This window comes from Ranitomeya variabilis, chromosome 2 (assembly GCF_051348905.1).
Source record: "Ranitomeya variabilis isolate aRanVar5 chromosome 2, aRanVar5.hap1, whole genome shotgun sequence".
NCBI lineage: Eukaryota > Metazoa > Chordata > Amphibia > Anura > Dendrobatidae > Ranitomeya > Ranitomeya variabilis.
The window spans coordinates 789,499,011-789,519,427 of record NC_135233.1 but is presented as its reverse complement, the minus strand read 5'-3'; the positions used below and the strand labels follow the sequence as shown (position 1 = coordinate 789,519,427).

Sequence of the window (20,417 nt, the reverse complement as noted above, 5' to 3'; positions counted from 1 at the left end):
GGACAGCCCATCCGCATTTGCGTTTTCGGTAGCAGAGCGATAGCGAATAGTAAAGTCGAACTTGGCCAAGCGAGCCATCCACCGTTGTTCTAAGGCCCCCAGTTTAGCATTCTCAAGGTGGGCCAGGGGATTATTGTCTGTTCGAACTTGGATTTTTGTACCTGTCAGGAAGCCTGCAAACTTTTCTGTCATGGCCCATACCAGAGCCAGGAGCTCTAACCGGAAGGAGCTGTAATTGTGAGGGTTTCTTTCGCTGTCTCGCAGGGACCTGCTAGCATACCCGATGACTCTCTCATGTCCATCCTGTATCTGAGAAAGTACTGCACCGAGTCCATGTAGGCTACCATCGGTGTACAACAGGATCGGTTGATTGAAGTCTGCGTAGGCCAAAATCGGGGCCGAAGTAAGGGCATCCTTTATAGCCTGGAAGGCCTCGTGTTGTCCCTGTGCCCAGGGGATGCGTTGGGTCTTCGGCACTCCAGCGGTCCCCCTCAGCAACTCGTTGAGGGGACCGGCCAACTTCGCGAAGTCTTTAACAAACCGGCGGTAGTACCCCGCTAGTCCCAGGAAGGCCTGGAGTTCTCTCACTGTTTGAGGGACTGGCCACTTCTGGATAGCAGCCACTTTTTCTGGCGAGGGTAGGACTCCATCTTGTGACACTATGTGACCTAGGTACTCGATCTCCCTCTTGAAGAGGTGGCATTTCTTTGGCTTCAACTTCAGGTTATGAGCACGCAATCTTCCGAGTACCTGTCCAAGCCGGGCAAGGTGATCTTCGAAAGAGGATGAAAACACAATGATGTCATCCAGATAGATCAGGGTAGCCTCAAAATTTAGATCTCCCAAACACTTCTCCATCAGCCGTTGAAAGGTGCCTGGGGCATTGGAGAGCCCGAAGGGCATCCGGTTAAACTCGTACAGTCCCATAGGGAGGATGAAGGCGGTTTTCTCTCTGTCTTTCTCTGCCACGGCTACTTGCCAATACCCGCTTGCTAGGTCCAGGGTGGAGAAGTACTTGGCTTTCCCCAATGCTGTCAAGGATTCCTCGATGCGGGGCAACGGATACGAGTCTCGAACAGTGCAGGCATTGAGTTTCCTGTAGTCTACACAGAACCGGATGGTCCCATCCTTTTTCTTGACGAGCACCACCGGGGCTGCCCAAGGGCTCTGACTACTCTGCACCACTCCTGAATCCAGCATCTGCCGCAGTAATGTTTTTACCTCTTGGTACATCTTGGGTGGGATCTGCCGGTATCGTTCTCGAATTGGACGAGCTTCCCCTGTCGGGATCTCATGCGTGATGGCTTCAGTACAGCCGAAATCTTCGGCGTGACGGGCGAATGCGGCCTGATTTTCCCACAGCATAGGTTCTATTGCTTGCACGTGCTCAGGGCCCATAGCCTTCACATCCACTTCCATTTGTTCAAGGATGACCCGTCCACTCCACTTCGGGGATGGTGTCTCTTCGCCTCCCGCGGCAACTGCTAGGGTCCACCCCATGCCTTCTTTCGGTGATAAAGGCATCTCCTTCTGACTCACCACTTCACCCTTATGTAGGTACACCAGGGCTAGATCTGTCCCTCGTGGCAAGGCGACCTCCCTGGGGCTCACATTCAAAGCTCTTATGGGGACATGTCCTCGCTGGACCACAGCTATCGTGCGAGCTATCATGACTTCTTGATCCCCTCCGCCGCCTACCACCGGCTGAACAACCACTTCCAACCCATCAAGGTTGCGGTGAGTCCCCACTGGAAGGTACACTAAAGTTTCTCGCTCGGGAGGTAGGATTACAGGTTCTTTCCCAGGAGCCCAGATGACCCCCACCGTCTGATAAGATGGCACACTCTTCTGCGTCCCACAGACGCGGATCAGTCGTTGAAGGGCCTCCTGAGTAGGCTTATGTGGAGTAGCCTTCTTCCAATATCCAGGTCCCCGCTTGGTAAACATAATCTGATCGAGTTCCCGTAGGATATTCATTCCCAGTACTAGAGGCACATCTTTCTTGACAGGCTCAGGGACTAGCAGGACCCCTTTTCTTCCAACTACTTGTCCACAGATTCGAATATTCATCCACACGACCCCTGTGACCGGAATCGGTTGTTGGTTGGCAGCAAACAAGCGAATCAATGTCTCTTTCTCTGGCTTGGCCAGGTTCTGGAAATGCTGCTTGAAGTACGCTTCGGACATCGTTGTCACTTGTGACCCGGTATCTACCAGGCAATCCACCAGAACTCCTTCAAATTCAGCACGTAGGATGGGGCTCCCAGCGATCAAGTGTTCATTATGATATGGAGCGGCCTCTCTTCTCGCCTCCCCCGCAGAGTGCCGCACTACTGCGGGGGTTGGTAGTTTAACGACGGCTTCCACTGGCCTTGCGTATAGTTCCGACAGTCTCTGGCAAGGTGCCCCCGTCCTCTACACTCCCAGCATTGAACACCTCCTCCTCGCCGAGGGGTACTTCGAGCCTGTTCTCGTGCCGCCGATGCCTGACGGGAGGGGGCTTGTTCCCACTGCTCCCTTGTCGATCGGGCCGAAGAATGGTTGTAGGAGTATGGTGGGTCAGTTTCTTGTAGTTCCCCCACTCTCCGCTCCATCTGGGTCAGTTTCTCTTGCACGTTAACAAGGGACCGCTGCAAATCTTGCACTACCTGGACCAGCACTTCTTGATGGTTTGGGTCCCCCCTGGAATTGGCGTCCTGGACACGCATCACTCCAGACGCGTAGCTTTTTTCTTTACTTCAGGCCATTGTTTCCCCTCTGGAATTGGCGTCCTGGACACGCATCACTCCAGACGCGTAGCTTTCTTCTTTACTTCGGGCCACTGTTTCTGCCAGGACTTGACGAAACGTAAGGGCTGGATCTGCCCGGACCCGTTCTGACAGTGCCTGCCTCAGGGATGTGCTGTGTAGTCCCAGAATGAATTGCTCCCGGAGTATCCGGTCTTTAGAGCCCATGCCGCCAAGTCCATCTGCCTCCTTTCTCTGCACCTCTTCAAACACTTCCTGCAGTACTGTTGCATACTGAGAAATTCCTTCCTCTTCCCGCTGCAGCCTAGAGAAAAATTTGGCGCGAAGATGTCCCGCGCTAGCGGTCTCACCGTAGATCTCTTCCAGGAACTTCACTAGCTCCTTCAGGGTACTGCGGGTGAGTTCTGGTTGTAGGCAGACATTTCTGCGGGCTTCCCCCTCTAGGGCAGTTAAAGCAATGTCCACTTCAAGGACTGGGCTTATGTTATAAATCTTCAGGGTGCATTGCAGCCGGGACACCCAGTCGGACAGTGGCATATTCTTGCCGTCAAATTTTGGGAGCACACTAAATATGGTGCCCATAGGGAGTGTCCTTGCAGGGGTTCCACCGATGCCCACAGCATCTCCATTAACATTAGCATTCCCGCCATTGCTGTCTGCTGCCTCCATCTTGGTGACAGTACCCTGCTCGCAGCGCCACTTGAAGCGATGGCCCGGGGACCACCATGGTGCAGGAAGACTACTGTACACAAGACGAGGTGCAAACAACAAAGGATAGATTTATTGGGAGACAGGGAATGGAAGGGACAAGGAAGATGCAAACGGGTTTACAATAGTAAAAGATAATGCACATGAGTCAACTTGTCTGTAAAATAGCACGATACTTAAGCAATTGCAAACTCAGAACCTATCTCATAATCAACTTTGCACGATGGAACATATATATATTGATGCTACTCTGCATATAGCCTCCCTGGCCTTTACTACACAGGCCACACGGCTACCGTGCTCTAACTGCTGAAGTCTGCACTAGGCCCTAACTGGTGCACCAGACAGGAACAGACTCACGGTGACGTTGGGGACACAGGTCCAGTCCCAGGGGGCCCCCGAAGTCCTTAACTGTGGTACACACGGGTTCCTGTCGGCTCTGTAAAGCGTGGTCTTCTCTTTGCTCCTGGAAACCGTAGGTCCCCTTCTCGCTATCTTCGTGGCTTCACAAACCAGCGCAGAACAGCCACCCTTTGCTGTAGCCGGGAACGTCTATTTAGCAAACGCAGTTCGTCTTAAGCTGTGTAATCTTTCCTGCAGCAAAAGTCTCTTCCTTGCAGATAGCAAAGCACCCAAAGTTCTCTCAGTTCCCTCTGGAAACTTCTCTCTCTACGCTGCTTCAGCTCCACCCCTTCACTCAGCCCTGAGCAGTCCATAGCAAAACAAGAGCAGGGGAGAACAGCAGAACATACCATCACATAGACAAGGGGGTGCAGCCTCTTAAAGTGACAGCGTGTTTCTTATTATGCAGAACAGCACCACCCTCTTACAGACCGGAGCGTGACGGCGGGATGTATTTCTATGCAGCTGTCACACTCAGGACAGGAGAGGCGACCGCCGAGGATCGCGATACGGCCGCCAATGTGCACAGAACGATCGTTAAAGCGATCTAAGTGCATAAAATGTCATTGCTCTGATTAAACAGGACACGTGCGGCCGAGAATATTGATATTTAATCATGTTTCCTGGAAGTACTCAAGTTGGTCATCTAAATGTATCCTGGTGTAAACTCAGACTAGACAGTAAAGATGCACCAGATTTATCAAGCAGCATGGACTACTACGAAATAAATCGGGCACATTTCAGGACTATCTAGCATAAGATTGCACTAAGAATTGGAAATTATTAAGAAATACGCCCGGATTGGTTTACCTTTTTTTTATTTGATCTTTAATAGATATTTACTATGAGACTGCAAATCTAAGTTATAAATTCATAAGTGAATGAATAAAATTCACCTAAAGAAGCAGGATAATGTGTAAAAAAAAAAAAAGAATTATGTTTTTTTTTTTACAGGTAAAGGACAATTTATTGAAAGAGAAACAGGATATCTTTAAGCAAGAACTCGATAAACAAGTTAAAGTAAGAATGCATGCCTTATAGCTTACATCATATTATGCTCTCTAATCTCTTCTATGCGTAGGAGCCGCAGAAATATTATTACACCAGCAGTTCTGGGAAGAATTGTATCCCTGTTTGTGTCTGCTGAATGGCTAGAAATTATGACATTCAGTAGATGCTGTACACAGTATAATATTTCCCCAAAATAATAAAAGAACATCAGAGCAACAGGAAATAAAAGAAACACTACAGATTACAGACAAGTGTTCGATTTACAGTTAGGCTACGTGCACACGTTAACAAAAATACCAAAAAAGGAGAAACTGGCGGAAGCAGAGTCACAGTATTAAAATCTAGCAAATTTTATTTGGTCTTGATCAAAACAACAATAAATATAAATATAAAATAAGTAAATAATGAGATACCGTCCTCTGGGGAATACATATACAATCTAAGACCACAGGTGCATAATCATGTTCAGCGACCTCATGTAATCTGTTAACAAGAAGCACTTGGTATAAACAATATATAGAAGTTCCTATTAATTGGTAGACCCAAGTTTTAGTTATATATCATTCAATAGTTGGGATACCAACCCATACCACAGTATATCTGGATCATTACCAGGAAAGGTATATACATAGAATAAAGTGCCAAGTGTCTATATAAATATTTGTGCCAATGGCTAGTTATAGTGCTATTATGTGTAAAGGGCTGGTGATCACACCATGCCTCATATTGAATTCACAGTATCAGCATAAGAATAGCATAAGAATAGGGTGCTATACATGACCTGCACGTGTTGTCCAAAAGGCCCCAACGCGCATTTCGTGTCTTGCTTCTTCCGGGGGAATGTATATGTATACTCTTATGCTGATACTGTGAATTCAATATGAGGCATGGTGTGATCACCAGCCCTTTATACATAATAGCACTATAACTAGCCATTGGCACAAATATTTATATAGACACTTGGCACTTTATTCTATGTATATACCTTTCCTGGTAATGATCCAGATATACTGTGGTATGGGTTGGTATCCCAACTATTGAATGATATATAACTAAAACTTGGGTCTACCAATTAATAGGAACTTCTATATATTGTTTATACCAAGTGCTTCTTGTTAACAAATTACATGAGGTCGCTGAACATGATTATGCACCTGTGGTCTTAGATTGTATATGTATTCCCCAGAGGACGGTATCTCATTATTTACTTATTTTATATTTATATTTATTGTTGTTTTGATCAAGACCAAATAAAATTTGCTAGATTTTAATACTGTGACTCTGCTTCCGCCAGTTTCTCCTTTTTTGGTATTTATATGTATTTTGGAAGTGTCACCTCAAGAGCCTGGATTGAATAGGTTTGATACGTGCACACGTTGCAGATTTTGCTGCAGGTCCGCAGCAGTTTCCCATGAGTTTACAGTACCATGTAAACCTATGGGAAACAGAAAACGCAGTGCACATGCTGCTGAAAAAACCGCACTGAAACGCAGCAGTTTACATTCCGCAGCATGTCAATTCTTTGTGCGGATTCCGCAGCGGTTTACTCCTGCTCCACAATAGGAATCCGCAGGTGTAAAACCGCAGGTGGAATCCGCACAAAATCCGCATAAAAACCGCGGTAAATCCGCAGGTAAAACGCAGTGCCTTTTACCTGCGGAATTCTAAAATCCGCTGCGGAAAAATCCGCAGAGGTTCGTTCTACATGTGCACATACCCTTAAAAGAAACCTGTCGTGTCCAAAAACTCTTTATCTGCAGAAATAGGGTAAATCTGCAGATAAATAGCATTAAAATCCTGTTAGGCTACTTTACTATTTTTTGGACCATTTATTGGACTTTTCTCCCCAGAGCTTTGTGGTGGAAGTGATCCAGTTTAGGAACCGCTTTGACACACAGGGTCCAGCGGCCCCCGGAGTGAGGCCAGAGGAAGCTGTGACTCGACTACATGATTTCAATGAGAAGTAAGTAAACTGATATTATTCGTTCTCATGTCTGAAACATATTTGAAAACTTTGTATGCTTGTAAAGAAACATTTTAAAAATCTTGCATTGAGAAACTAGGACACAAAAAATACCAATGTAAGTCACCTCAAGCTGCATAAGCGTATGTGCGCACACAGCAGCAATTTCTGCACCAAAAGCATCTCTTGGCAGTAAAAATGTTGCATAAAATATGTGCATTTTTGACTCAGTATTTTGTACATGCTTTTTGTACGCGTTTTTAATCAGTTTTTTTTCTCCATTCATTTGAATGGGTGAAAAAAACTGAAAAAACGATGAAAGAATTGACACGCTGCAGATCTGAAACTGGTTCTAATATGCAAGAAAAAAATAAGCAGCGTGTGCGTGAGATGTCACAAATCTCATTTACTTTGCTAGTACTGTGGCAACAGCACAAGGAAAAAATGTGGGAAAAAGAAGTCAAAAAAGCAACTTGTGAATATACCTTTAGACACTTTGCCTTTTGTTTTACGCTGGTTTTTTTGTCCCCATTTTGCATTGTGAAATTAATTTCTCTATCTAAAAGAATGTGCCAGAAACAATGGGTCGTGTAAGCAAAACTGAAAAAAAACATACTGAGTATGTGTGTGTTATACATGCTTACATATTTATATATGTACAGTATTTGTGTGTGTTGTGTGTGTGTGTATTATGTGTGTGTATTATGTGTGTGTGTGTATGTGTATGAGTTATGTGTATATGTATTATGTGTGTGTTATGTGTATGTGTGTGTATTATGTGTATGTGTATGTGTTATGTGTATATGTATTATGTGTTTGGTATGTGTGTGTATTATGTGTATGTGTGTGTATGTGTATGTATTATGTGTGTCTGTTGTGTTTATTATGTGTTTGTGTTATGTGTATATGTGTTATGTGTGTGTATTATGTGTGTGTTATGTGTATGTGTGTGTTATATGTATGTATTATGTGTATGTGTGTGTTATGTGTGTGTATGTGTGCATGTGTGTGTTATGTGTATGTGTGTTATGTGTGTGTGTTATGTGTGTGTGTGTGTTATGTGTGTGTATTATGTGTATGTGTGTATTATGTGTATGTGTGTATTATGTGTGTGTGTTATGTGGATGTGTGCGTGTGTGTGTTATGTGTATGTGTGTTATGTGTGTGTATTATGTGTATGTGTGTTATGTGTGTGTATTATGTGTGTGTGTGTATTATGTGTATGTGTGTATTATGTGTGTGTGTTATGTGGATATGTGCGTGTGTGTGTTATGTGTGTTATGTGTGTGTATTATGTTTATGTGTGTTATGTATGTGTATTATGTGTATGTGTGTTATGTGTGTGTATTATGTGTGTGTGTGTATTATGTGTATGTGTGTATTATGTGTGTGTGTTATGTGGATATGTGCGTGTGTGTGTTATGTGTATGTGTGTTATGTGTGTGTATTATGTTTATGTGTGTGTTATGTGTGTGTATTATGTGTATGTGTGTGTTATGTGTGTGTATTATGTGTGTGTTGTGTTGTGTATGTGTATGTATTATGTGTGTATGTATATATAATATTTAGTATAGGACTAACACTTGGAACTTGCAGTGTATATCAACTACAAACTATACAGGTACATATGGAATTGTTCACAGCTCACACTTAACTTTGTAGGAAGAAAACCTATTAGCTAACCTCCCAGGGCTGTGGAATGTATGAAATGTGGGAGCTGGAAACCTGTTTCAGAGATTACAGTAAACTGATGCCGTCATTCTAACCATGGCTGTTATAATTAATTAGAAAAAAAAACTTTCAACCTTTTAATAATAATAATGATAATGATAATAATAATTTTATTTATATAGCGCCAACATATTCCGCAGCGCTTTACAAATTATAGCGGGGACTTGTACAGACAATAGACATTACAGCATAACAAATCACAGTTCAAAATAGATACCAAGAGGAGTGAGGGCCCTGCTCGCAAGCTTACAAACTATATCTGAATTTTGTCATTTAAATGTCTTCTTCCTCTTTTGTTACTCTTTAGTAACTAGCGCTTTAAAGTATATTTGCTAAATCAATAGTATACATGAAAATAAGCAATTTTGTAATATATCGTATCTGCTTCTTTCTCCCCCTCGTTTTAAAAATTCTCTATTCACAGGTAAAATTAGTCTTTAGCGAAGATAAACTTTCCCATTTCTGAGAGAATCTTACCAGGAGCAAGTGTCTTCTATATAAATGGGGGAAGGAGGGAGGAGCTCTGCTTGTTGCTCCTCCCTCCAATCTACATAGAATCTTAGAAGCACCAACTGTCATCTCCTATCTCTATAATGTAACAATCTGTCTTCAATGAATACAGATTTTACCTGTGAATTGAGAATTTTGAAATTGAAGAATCAGTCCTGGAGGAGAAAGAAACAGATTTATCTGATAAGACATATTACAGGGTTTCTTTTTTCTAAATGTAAATTATAGTGAGAGTTAGTCTATAAAGGGTTATCCCCATCTCAGCCTTTCTTGGTTAAGATGGGAATGACTTCTTTCTGGCTCTGACTACTCGGGTTGTAGCTGTGAAATAAATAGGATTTATGCCTACAGTGTTTGAGTGTTTCAGTGGCCGGACCCTGGACGGAGTTATTTCTGTCTCAGCCATACAAGGCTGAATAACTTTTTAAGTGTTTTATGCATTTGTTTTACATTTGTGGGAATAATATTTAAGGCAAAATACTACCACTTTTTACAGGTACCAGGCCTTTGATGCTAAAAGAAAAACCCTCAACTCAGTGCAAAAACTATTCAATGTTGTTCCAAAGAAATTTTATGAACTGGACAAGACTGGAAAGGTATAGCGATAAGTGAAAATTGGATAATAATGCATGTCAAAGTATAGTCATATTATCAATTCCTGTTTATTTCTGTGTCAGTTATTGTGACTGCACCGACATGACAAGGACATGATGGGAGGACCATTGTGAGTAGAGTCATTTTAGTAAACCACTTGGCTTTGTCAAACAGCATGTCTTTGATTGAACTTACTAATGTTGAAAGCAGATACAGATAACAGAATAATTGCTAAGTGGTAGTTCACAATTAATTCGAAAAAATAATGTAACTTGCAAGCAGTGTTCCCACTAAAGGTGCATTTAGAGTGCGCGACATGCAGCATTAAACAGTGCTGCCGAGTAATTATAAGATAACAAACAAGACTGCTGCATCATATACTGTAAAATGCGAAATGATCATCATGTTAACAACATCTATCAGTGTTGCATAAAGTAAAAACATATCTGCGTGACTTTCAGGAGAATGAAAAGGAAAGGCTGTTAAACCATGTTTAGTATTTGGTCAGTATTTCACATCAGTATTTTACATTAGTATTTTTAAGCCAAAACCGGGAGTGGAACAATCAAAGTGAAAATATAATAGAAACACATCACCACTTCTACATTTTTCACTCTCTCCTGCCAAAAAAGCTGCATAAAGCTTTCCCGGGTTAGGCTCACCATCTATTGTGTACTCAGTTGTCCCAACTCTCCCCCTAACAACAGATGTTGGAGGAAAGAAGAATCAAGTATATATCAACTTTCAACACATTTGATGCTTTTGTTCTCCTTACCAAAGTGTGTATAATTATTAGGCAGTTTTTTTTCCTCGACAAAATGGGTCAAAAAGAGATTTAACTTACTCTGAAAAGATATCCTTAAGCCGCACTGTCCCTCATTACACAAATACACCTTACCTGATCTGCTTCCTCCAATAAGCATTCAAGTTTATACAGCTTGGAGTTGGAAAATCTGCATAAGAATGATGATATGGTCAAAATACCCAACTAATAATTGTGCACACAGTGTAGGATGAAGGGTTTTAAGGAAACTTAACCTCACAATTGGTTCTTGCTAAAAGTAAGTCAAAGAATTGGGAATTGTGGATTGAGGAGAAGGCTTTTGGAGTAGTTATGCAGCATATACTAAAATATTTTCCAATGTTCTTTTAAGCTTATATTTAGTGAGCTACTTTTTTGACAAATACATTTTATTTATATCATCTATGTGCTAACAAATATTAATTTGTCTCTTCAGGATTTGGAGCTATTGGGAACACTCTATATCCTGTTCCAGAAGTTCATTGAGTTTGACCAGCAATTTCGGAACACACTTTGGGCAGATGTACACCTTCAAATTAATAACGAGGAGGTAAGCTTAAATTTCATGAGCATGTTCGTCTGTGCATTGTATTATTTTCTCTCATGCAAAATTCCAAAAGAAATGATATTGTATATGCAAATTATTGATCAAACATTTGTTAAAAATATATTCCTATTTTAGAGATACAGTTGTGGCCAAAAGTATTGACACCCCTGCAATTCTGTCAGATAATACTCAGTTTCTTCCTGAAAATGATTGCAATCACAAATTCTTTGGTATTATTATCTTCATTTAATTTGTCTTAAATGAAAAAACACAAAAGAGAATGAAGCAAAAAGCAAAACATTGATCATTTCACACAAGACTCCAAAAATGGGCCAGACAAAAGTATTGGCACCCTCAGCCTAATACTTGGTTGCACAACCTTTAGCCAAAATAACTGCGACCAACCGCTTCCGGTAACCATCAATGAGTTTCTTACAATGCTCTGCTGGAATTTTAGACCATTCTTCTTTGGCAAACTGCTCCAGGTCCAAGATATTTGAAGGGTGCCTTCTCCAAACTGCCATGTTAGATCTCTCCACAGGTGTTCTATGGGATTCAGGTCTGGACTCCTTGCTGGCCACCTTAGTAGTCTCCAGTGCTTTCTCTCAAACCATTTTCTAGTGCTTTTTGAAGTGTGTTTTGGGTCATTGTCCTGCTGGAAGACCCATGACCTCTGAGGGAGACCCAGCTTTCTCACACTGGGCCCTACATTATTCTGCAAAATTTGTTGGTAGTCTTCAGACTTCATAATGCCATGCACACGGTCAAGCAGTCCAGTGCCAGAGGCAGCAAAGCAACCCCAAAACATCAGGGAACCTCCGCCATGTTTGACTGTAGGGACCGTGTTCTTTTCTTTGAATGCCTCTTTTTTTCTCCTGTAAACTCTGTGTTGATGCCTTTGCCCAAAAAGCTCTACTTTTGTCTCATCTGACCAGAGAACATTCTTCCAAAACGTTTTAGGCTTTTTCAGGTAAGTTTTGGCAAACTCCAGCCTGGCTTTTTTATGTCTCGGGGTAAGAAGTGGGGTCTTCCTGGGTCTCCTACCATACAGTCCCTTTTCATTCAGACGCCGACGGATAGTACGGGTTGACACTGTTGTACCCTCGGACTGCAGGGCAGCTTGAACTTGTTTGGATGTTAGTCGAGGTTCTTTATCCAACATCCGCACAATCTTGCGTTGAAATCTCGTGACAATTTTTCTTTTCCGTCCACATCTAGAGAGGTTAGCCACAGTGCCATGGGCTTTAAACTTCTTGATGACACTGCGCACGGCAGACACAGGAACATTCAGGTCTTTGGGGATGGACTTGTAGCCTTGAGATTGCTCATGCTTCCTCACAATTTGGTTTCTCAAGTCCTCAGACAGTTCTTTGGTCTTCTTTCTTTTCGCCATGCTCAATGTGGTACACACAAGGACACAGGACAAAGGTTGAGTCAACTTTAATCCATATCAACTGGCTGCAAGTGTGATTTAGTTATTGCCAACACCTGTTAGGTGCCACAGGTAAGTTACAGGTGCTGTTAATGACACAAATTAGAGAAGCATCACATGATTTTTCGAACAGTGCCAATACTTTTGTCCACCCCCTTTTTTTTGTTTGGTGTGGAATTATATCCAATTTGGCTTTAGGACAATTCTTTTTGCGTTTTTTCATTTAAGACAAATTAAATGAAGATAATAATAACAAATAATTTGTGTTTGCAATCATTTTCAGGAAGAAACTGAGTATTATCTGACAGAATTGCAGGGGTGTCAATACTTTTGGCCACAACTGTACTATCTCAACTTGCAAGGTTGTTAGAAAACAGTTTGGTCTCTCTTCTAGAGCTTCAAAGCAGCTCCCCCAGTAGTACAACCCTAAATCCCCCAAAGGCATGTAGAATAAACTCTATCTTATGTGGCAATGGGCTGGTGTAGCCAATATCTCCCACCTATTTCACCCAACTGAGCTCAGATGGCTGACAAGCACGGAGTGTGTAGAAAAATATCACCTACACTGCTCTCAATATTTACAATACAGACTATTAGACTCTCCAACATGGCTAATTTACGAGATGTCGTCTTTGAATCAAAACAGAAATATATGGACACTATTCTTCTCTCTCCAGTGTGCATTTCCTCGATATCGTCACTTTATTCACATGATCAAATCTACCCTACTATAGATGCAACCAGGCGTCTTTTTTTATATACTGGAGTAAGCAACTCGATGATGTTGATATTTCCACCTAAATCAAAAAAGATGATTCTTCAGTCAGGAAAAACTTTATTAACAAATCTTGGAGGGAAATGCAATTTAAGATCATGCACTAAACACTTTAAGCATACTATCTAACAGATTAATTGCATGCCTCAAACGCCATTTCCCTGAATCTGATTGTTTGTAATAAAGTTTTGCACTTCAGAGTAAAAAAGGATAATTGTAGAACCCTTAAAAACTTTAAATAAAGTGCCAGTGCCCATGTCCTACCCCTAAAACTCCTCCTCACGCCAGTGAAGGGAAAACACAGTTTTTGATGATTGGTGGGAGCCACCCTCAGTCATCCATTTATCACTTATTAAGTAGCAAGATGATAAATGTACTTTGTACAAAACCCCATAATGCCCTTACTAAGATGTTGCAATTCAGTTATAGTTTTTGTGCAGCTATAACGCATCTTCAATGTTTAAATTAGGCTTAGTGACTGCAGACTTGCAGTTTAAGACCAGACAACCCCCTTAAGGTCCTTATACACAGTAGATTAAAGTCAGCCTAACTCACCAATTTGTGTAGGATTAGTCAACCATTAAATGTGTATGAAGGCCTCCTGACTGTTTCCTGTCAAATTACGTTGTGGAAGTCAAGAATCTGGCAGTTGAAATTTCAATTAGCTATTGTTTAGTTTGGCGGGAAATTAAGCAGCTGCCAGAGGAGTCTGATATTGGCTCTGTCATAGAGAATACAGGAGTGCTCAGCCGAGTCGAGCATTCCTGTGCATGGGAGAGTGGGGAAAGATACCTGTTGGTCGAACTGTTATTTGGCCGACAACTATCAAATGTTTGTGGACAGCTTTAGACTTTATTTTTTCAGGTGTTCCCATTATTTTTTCCTAATGTGTCCTTCATTAGGAATAACGGTTTACCTAGTACCTTCCAAAACCTGTGCTTAATGTCTTGTGGCTACCCTAATTTAAAGGTTCCAACAAATACCTATATAGTTTAGCATCAGGATATAGTGTTAAACAAAGGGTCAATACTATGTTCATGTCTGAAAGCTTGTTGACATTTACACTAATAATAACTTGAGTCAAACTCCTAAAAGCAAATCTCAAGGGTAGTCATCTTGCAAATATTTGAATAATTTATAGTTCTGTCGATCATCTTCAGCTAATGGACTGTGGTTTCAAGACAAGCATCCCATTAGAAATTACTTTGATGAAAGTTTCCTTTAAGCTCAACCATCTCCATCTTGTTCAACATCCATATCTTTATAACTTAAAAAAAATCAATGAATATTGAAAAAAAATAAAAAGACTAGCACTGGCTTCTTCATTGCATATGGGTTTTCAGACTTTGTTAAAATGCAGTTTTGAAATATTTTTCAGATTAAACAATATTCTTCTGAGTGCCAGATTTGGAAGGATAAACTGAAGGACTGGGATGCATACAATGAAATGGCTCAAGACATTAAATTTTATGAAGATGTCTTCCCTATTCTACATGAATTAAAATCCAAGGTATTCTAACTCTCAACTGTGAAAGTCAAGTGTACAGTATTTTTTCTTGTTTGTGTTGATCTTTACTTTCCTAGTTTCCTCCCAATGATCTTTGCTGTGGCCATTGTGAGGTTGCAAGCATAGAAAATAACAAACACACCAATACTCACCCTCCCCAGGACCAGCTTTGCATCTCCGCTTCTTCTTCAGTCTTAATATTTTTGTTATTTTTTATGTTTCGAACCCTTTAATAAAAAAAAAAATATATATTTTTTTTTGGATAACTCATTTAAAATCAATGTCAATGTCAACTTTTATACTTTATTCTTACAGCATGTATTGACAAAGTTGCAATAAATGTATTTAAAGGGAACCTGTCACCCCCAAAATCGAGGGTGAGGTAACTCCACCGTCATCAGGGGCTTATCTACAGCATTCTTTAATGCTGTAGATAAGCCCCCGATGTATCCTGAAAGATGAGAAAAAGAGGTTAGATTATACTCACCCAGAGGCGGTCCCGCTGCTGGTCTGGTCCAATGGGCGTCGCGGTCCGGTCCGGCGCCTCCTATCTTCATCAGATGACGTCCTCTTCTGGTCTTCACACTGCGGCTCCGGCGCAGGCGTACTTTGTCTGCCCTGTTGAGAGCAGCGCAAAGTACTGCAGTGCGCAGGCGCCGGGCCTCTCTGACCTTTCCCGGAGCATGCGCACTGCAGTACTTTGCGCTGCCCTCAACAGGTCAGACAAAGTACGCCTGCGCCAGAGCCGCAGTGTGAAGACCAGAAGAGGACGTCATCTGATGAAGATAGGAGGCGCCAGACCGGACCGCGACGCCCATCGGATCGGACCGCGCGCCCAGGGAAGTATAATCTAACCTCTTTTTCTCATCTTTTAGGATACATCGGGGGCTTATCTACTTATCATCTGTAGATGAGCCCCTGATGCTGGTGGGATTGGCTCATCTTGGATTTTGGGGGTTACAGGTTCCCTTTAAAAAAAATGATGATCATATGATTACTTATGTATGGTCGGTAGCTGAAGTGCCCCTGTAAGCCATTCTCCCATGAAGTCATATGACCATGCTCCTGGCGTTTGCCCCTGTTTGTGTGATGTCTTGTACTACGTACACATGATTATCTACCCTCTCCTCTTCCCTGTGGTGTAAGAAATTATACATCTCTTGCCTAATTTTTCCACTGCTACATGCCTTTTCCACTTGGATAAATCATGTTTAACATGCTGGGCAGCAAATAGACAGTAACTACACAACTACCTTAGAGAAATGCAGATAGCTTTAAAAAGAGGCAATCCCTGGGAGATGGGACAGGAATCCTGCGTACTAACCTATGCAGCCGTATAGTACTGATCCCAGGCCATGGCAGCATTAAAACAAAGGTACCGTAAAGCGCTGGGCAATATAATAAAAATGAAGCAATGATTATTTCTGAGCTATAGTAACATTATGTGGATACTATTCAGACAGACACATATGCTATAGGTACTTCTATAAAGATGAAGGAAATTAAAGATAGTCATAGATGCCCTTAAAGGGAAGCTATTATCAAAAAATGACCCATTTTATAAATCTTTCTTTGTGCTAAATGTGTTTTTCTTTTACATTTTTGGCACTGTTTTTTTTTCACAATCTGTATTAAAATAAAAAAGGGAAACCTTTCACAATGGCCACTTGGGCTTTTTAAACTATAACTTGTTTCTGGAAATAACACATGAACATTAGTCACAATTAACAGACTCCGACCCTATTATTTCTTCTGAAGCTGTCACGGGGAGACTAGGTGGGCAAGAGCTAATAACCCGGGCCCCTGCAATTTCCCTCAGACTAGGGAAATCCTGACTGACCCTCTACCTAGAATTTACACTGATGGTGTGCATGTCTAGGCCTCGACCCTCGCCCTGTCTCCTGTTTCAACCCTAGGCTGAAACCACAGCCCACCACCCAGTGAAAAGATAATACACCAATACCCACAGTTAGCACAGACAAGGATAACGGAAAATATACACCACGCCGCAGTCACTCAGGAATACACTATAAATGCGCAGGGCAAAATAAATACAAATATAGGAAGGAGTAAATAAGACAAAGGGAAATACACCACCAGCAACGATACTCCAACTACTAGCTCACCACTCCAGACCGAGATAACCACGCACAAGACAGAAGCTATAATCGGCGACGCCCAATGTTCAGGAGAACTATTTAAAGGCAATGGGCATGGCCCAGCTTCCAATCCGAGCATCAGGTAAATTAACCCCGGACCAGCTAGATAAAATCTAGCCGACGCCAATGAGCACATAGTGGTCAAAAGCGGAATTACCGCTGTCTGTCGAATGACCTGGTCTGAACAGCGTCCGACATGACAGTACCCCGCCTTCTACGAGGGACCCCAGGGCCCTCACGGCTTATAGGACCCGGCTTGTCCGGATGGCGACGGTGAAAAAACCTGACCAGCCGATCCACATGAATGTCCGAGGCTGGTACCCAGGACCTCTCCTCAGGCCCATAACCACGCCACTGTACCAAGTACTGTAAAGTGCGGCGCACTACATGAGAGTCAACCACCTTGGAGACTTCAAATTCCAAATTACCATCCACCAAGACTGGAGGTGGCATAGGCGCCGCGTCCACAGAACCCACCACCTTCTTTAAAAGAGACCTGTGGAACACGTTGTGTGTCTTATACACCGTAGGAAGCTCCAATCGGTACGCTACTGGGTTAATGACGGCGGTGACCCTAAATGGACCAATAAACCGTGGACCCAATTTAAGGGATGGTATTTTGAGTCTTATGTTTTTTGTGGATAACCACACCCAGTCATCCACACTCAGGTCCGGACCTGGCACACGCCTACTGTCAGCCACACTTTTGTACCTAGCACCCACACTCAAAAGGCGCTGTTTAACTCTCCTCCAGACTGATGACAATTGTGCTCCTAACTGGTCTTCCTCCGGAACGCCGGAAGAGCCCCTCTGACTCAAAGTACAAAATTGAGGATGTAGCCCGTAAACACAAAAAAACGGAGACTCCCCAGACGACTCCTGGCGGTGATTATTGATGGCAAACTCAGCCAAAGGAAGAAAGGTAGACCACTCCTCCTGGTTATCAGAGACAAAGCAGCGTAAGTACTGTTCCAAATTTTGGTTCATACGCTCAGTCTGACCATTTGACTGAGGATGAAACGCCGAAGAATGAGACAACTTGATCCCCAGCCGTGAGCAAAATGCTTTCCAAAATTTTGCCACAAACTGAGTACCCCTATCAGACACGATATCAGAAGGAACCCCATGAAGTCTGACCACCTCCTGCACAAATACCTGAGCCAGAGTCTTAGCGTTAGGCAACGAAAGCAAAGACACAAAGTGCAACATTTTTGAAAACCGATCAACAATCACCAAGATAACCATGTTCCCAGCTGAGGAGGGCAAATCAGTGATGAAATCCATGGAGATTTCCGTCCATGGCTTACTAGGTACCTCAAGAGGAAGTAGTGTGCCAACAGGACGGGAGCGGGGCGTCTTAGCCCTAGCGCACATGGTACAAGCTGACACGTATGAGACCACGTCCTGTCGGATCTTGGGCCACCAAAACCGACATGACACCAACTCCAAGGTACCTCTAACCCCTGGGTGGCCTGCCAGGACAGCATCATGATGCTCCGCCAAAACCTTTAAGCGGAGATGAAGCGGTACAAAAGATTTGTTGATGGGAAGCTCAGATGGTACCTCCTCCTGAGCCTCGGCAATCTCAGCCTCAACCTCGGTAGTGAGAGCCGAAACCACAACACCCTTTTGGAGGATGGGTACTGGATCTTCCCGAGGATCTCCCCCCCGGAAAACACCTTGACAGAGCATCCGCCTTAGTGTTTTTAGACCCCGGTCTGTAAGTGACAACAAAATTGAACCGCATGAAAAACAATGCCCAGCGAGCCTGCCTGGGGGACAGACGTTTGGCTGACTCCAAATACAGCAGATTCTTATGATCAGTAATAACAGTAACCTGATGTACCGACCCCTCCAAGAAGTGTCGCCATTCCTCAAAGGCCAACTTGATTGCCAACAACTCCCTGTTGCCGATATCGTAGTTACGTTCGGCGGACGACAGTTTCTTGGAGAAATAGGCGCATGGACGCAAATCACTCAAAGATGAGCCTTGTGATAGTACCACCCCCACACCAACCTCAGACGCATCGACTTCCACAACAAAAGGTTTTGATACGTCTGGCTGCACAAGAATGGGGGCTGAAACAAAACTGTTCTTAAGAAATTCAAATGCGCGCACAGCAGCCTCAGGCCAAACGGAGAAATTGGTACCCTTTTTAGTCATGTCAGCGGTTTAGCAATGATGGAAAAATCCTTGATAAATTTCCTATAGTAGTTAGAAAACCCAAGGAACCGCTGAAGTGCTTTCAGGTTATCAGGCCGTTCCCAATGCAGCACCGCTTGCACCTTAGCGGCGTCCATTTTAAAACCAGAAACAGACACAATATAACCCAAGAAAGGCAACTCTTGAACAGAAAATACACATTTCTCAAGTTTAGCATACAGCTTATTCTCTCTGAGAAGCTGTAACACTTGCCTGACATGATCTAAATGAGTATCACGGTCGCAAGAATATATGAGAATGTCATCTAGGTACACGATAACGAATTCCCGCAAAACATGCGAAAACACATTATTAATGAAATGTTGGAACACTGCAGGTGCGTTAGTCAACTGTTATGACCCCAATGGCAGAGGGTCTCAGGAATAATTGCTAAGTCTGCAAACACAGAAAACCAGCTCATAGGGCAGTGGTAACTGGGCTGACCATATATCTAATCCTAGCACCACAAATACCAGCAGCCGGGGAACGTGCCTACGTTGATTCTAGACGTCTCGCGCCAGCTGGAGAACTAACTAACCCTAGAAGGGAAAAGAAAGACCTTTCTTGCCTCCAGAGAATAGACCCCAAAAGTTGGATACAAGCCCCCAACAAATAATAACGGTGAGGTAAGAGGAAAAGACAAACATAGGAATGAGCTAGGTATTTAGCAAAGAGAGGCCCACTAGCTAATAGCAGAATATACAGGTCCTTCTCAAAAAATTAGCATATAGTGTTAAATTTCATTATTTACCATAATGTAATGATTACAATTAAACTTTCATATATTATAGATTCATTATCCACCAACTGAAATTTGTCAGGTCTTTTATTGTTTTAATACTGATGATTTTGGCCTACAACTCCTGATAACCCAAAAAACCTGTCTCAATAAATTAGCATATCAAGAAAAGGTTCTCTAAACGACCTATTACCCTAATCTTCTGAATCAACTAATTAACTCTAAACACATGCAAAAGATACCTGAGGCTTTTAAAAACTCCCTGCCTGGTTCATTACTCAAAACCCCCATCATGGGTAAGACTAGCGACCTGACAGATGTCAAGAAGGCCATCATTGACACCCTCAAGCAAGAGGGTAAGACCCAGAAAGAAATTTCTCAACAAATAGGCTGTTCCCAGAGTGCTGTATCAAGGCACCTCAATGGTAAGTCTGTTGGAAGGAAACAATGTGGCAGAAAACGCTGTACAACGAGAAGAGGTGACCGGACCCTGAGGAAGATTGTGGAGAAGGACCGATTCCAGACCTTGGGGAACCTGAGGAAGCAGTGGACTGAGTCTGGTGTGGAAACATCCAGAGCCACCGTGC

At 42.7% G+C, this 20,417-nt stretch overlaps 1 protein-coding gene across 1 annotated transcript in view; it reads left to right on the top strand.

Annotated features, from left to right (window-relative positions):
* LOC143803957 (dynein axonemal heavy chain 5-like) overlaps window positions 1-20,417 on the top strand; it is a 587,287-nt gene that overhangs the window by 208,790 nt on the left and 358,080 nt on the right. Inside the window, exons 29-33 of the mRNA XM_077281707.1 lie at window positions 4,812-4,877; window positions 6,719-6,831; window positions 9,569-9,668; window positions 10,905-11,018; window positions 14,601-14,732. Of these exons, the coding sequence (XP_077137822.1) occupies window positions 4,812-4,877; window positions 6,719-6,831; window positions 9,569-9,668; window positions 10,905-11,018; window positions 14,601-14,732 (525 nt within the window). The remainder of the gene's footprint in view (window positions 1-4,811; window positions 4,878-6,718; window positions 6,832-9,568; window positions 9,669-10,904; window positions 11,019-14,600; window positions 14,733-20,417) is intronic.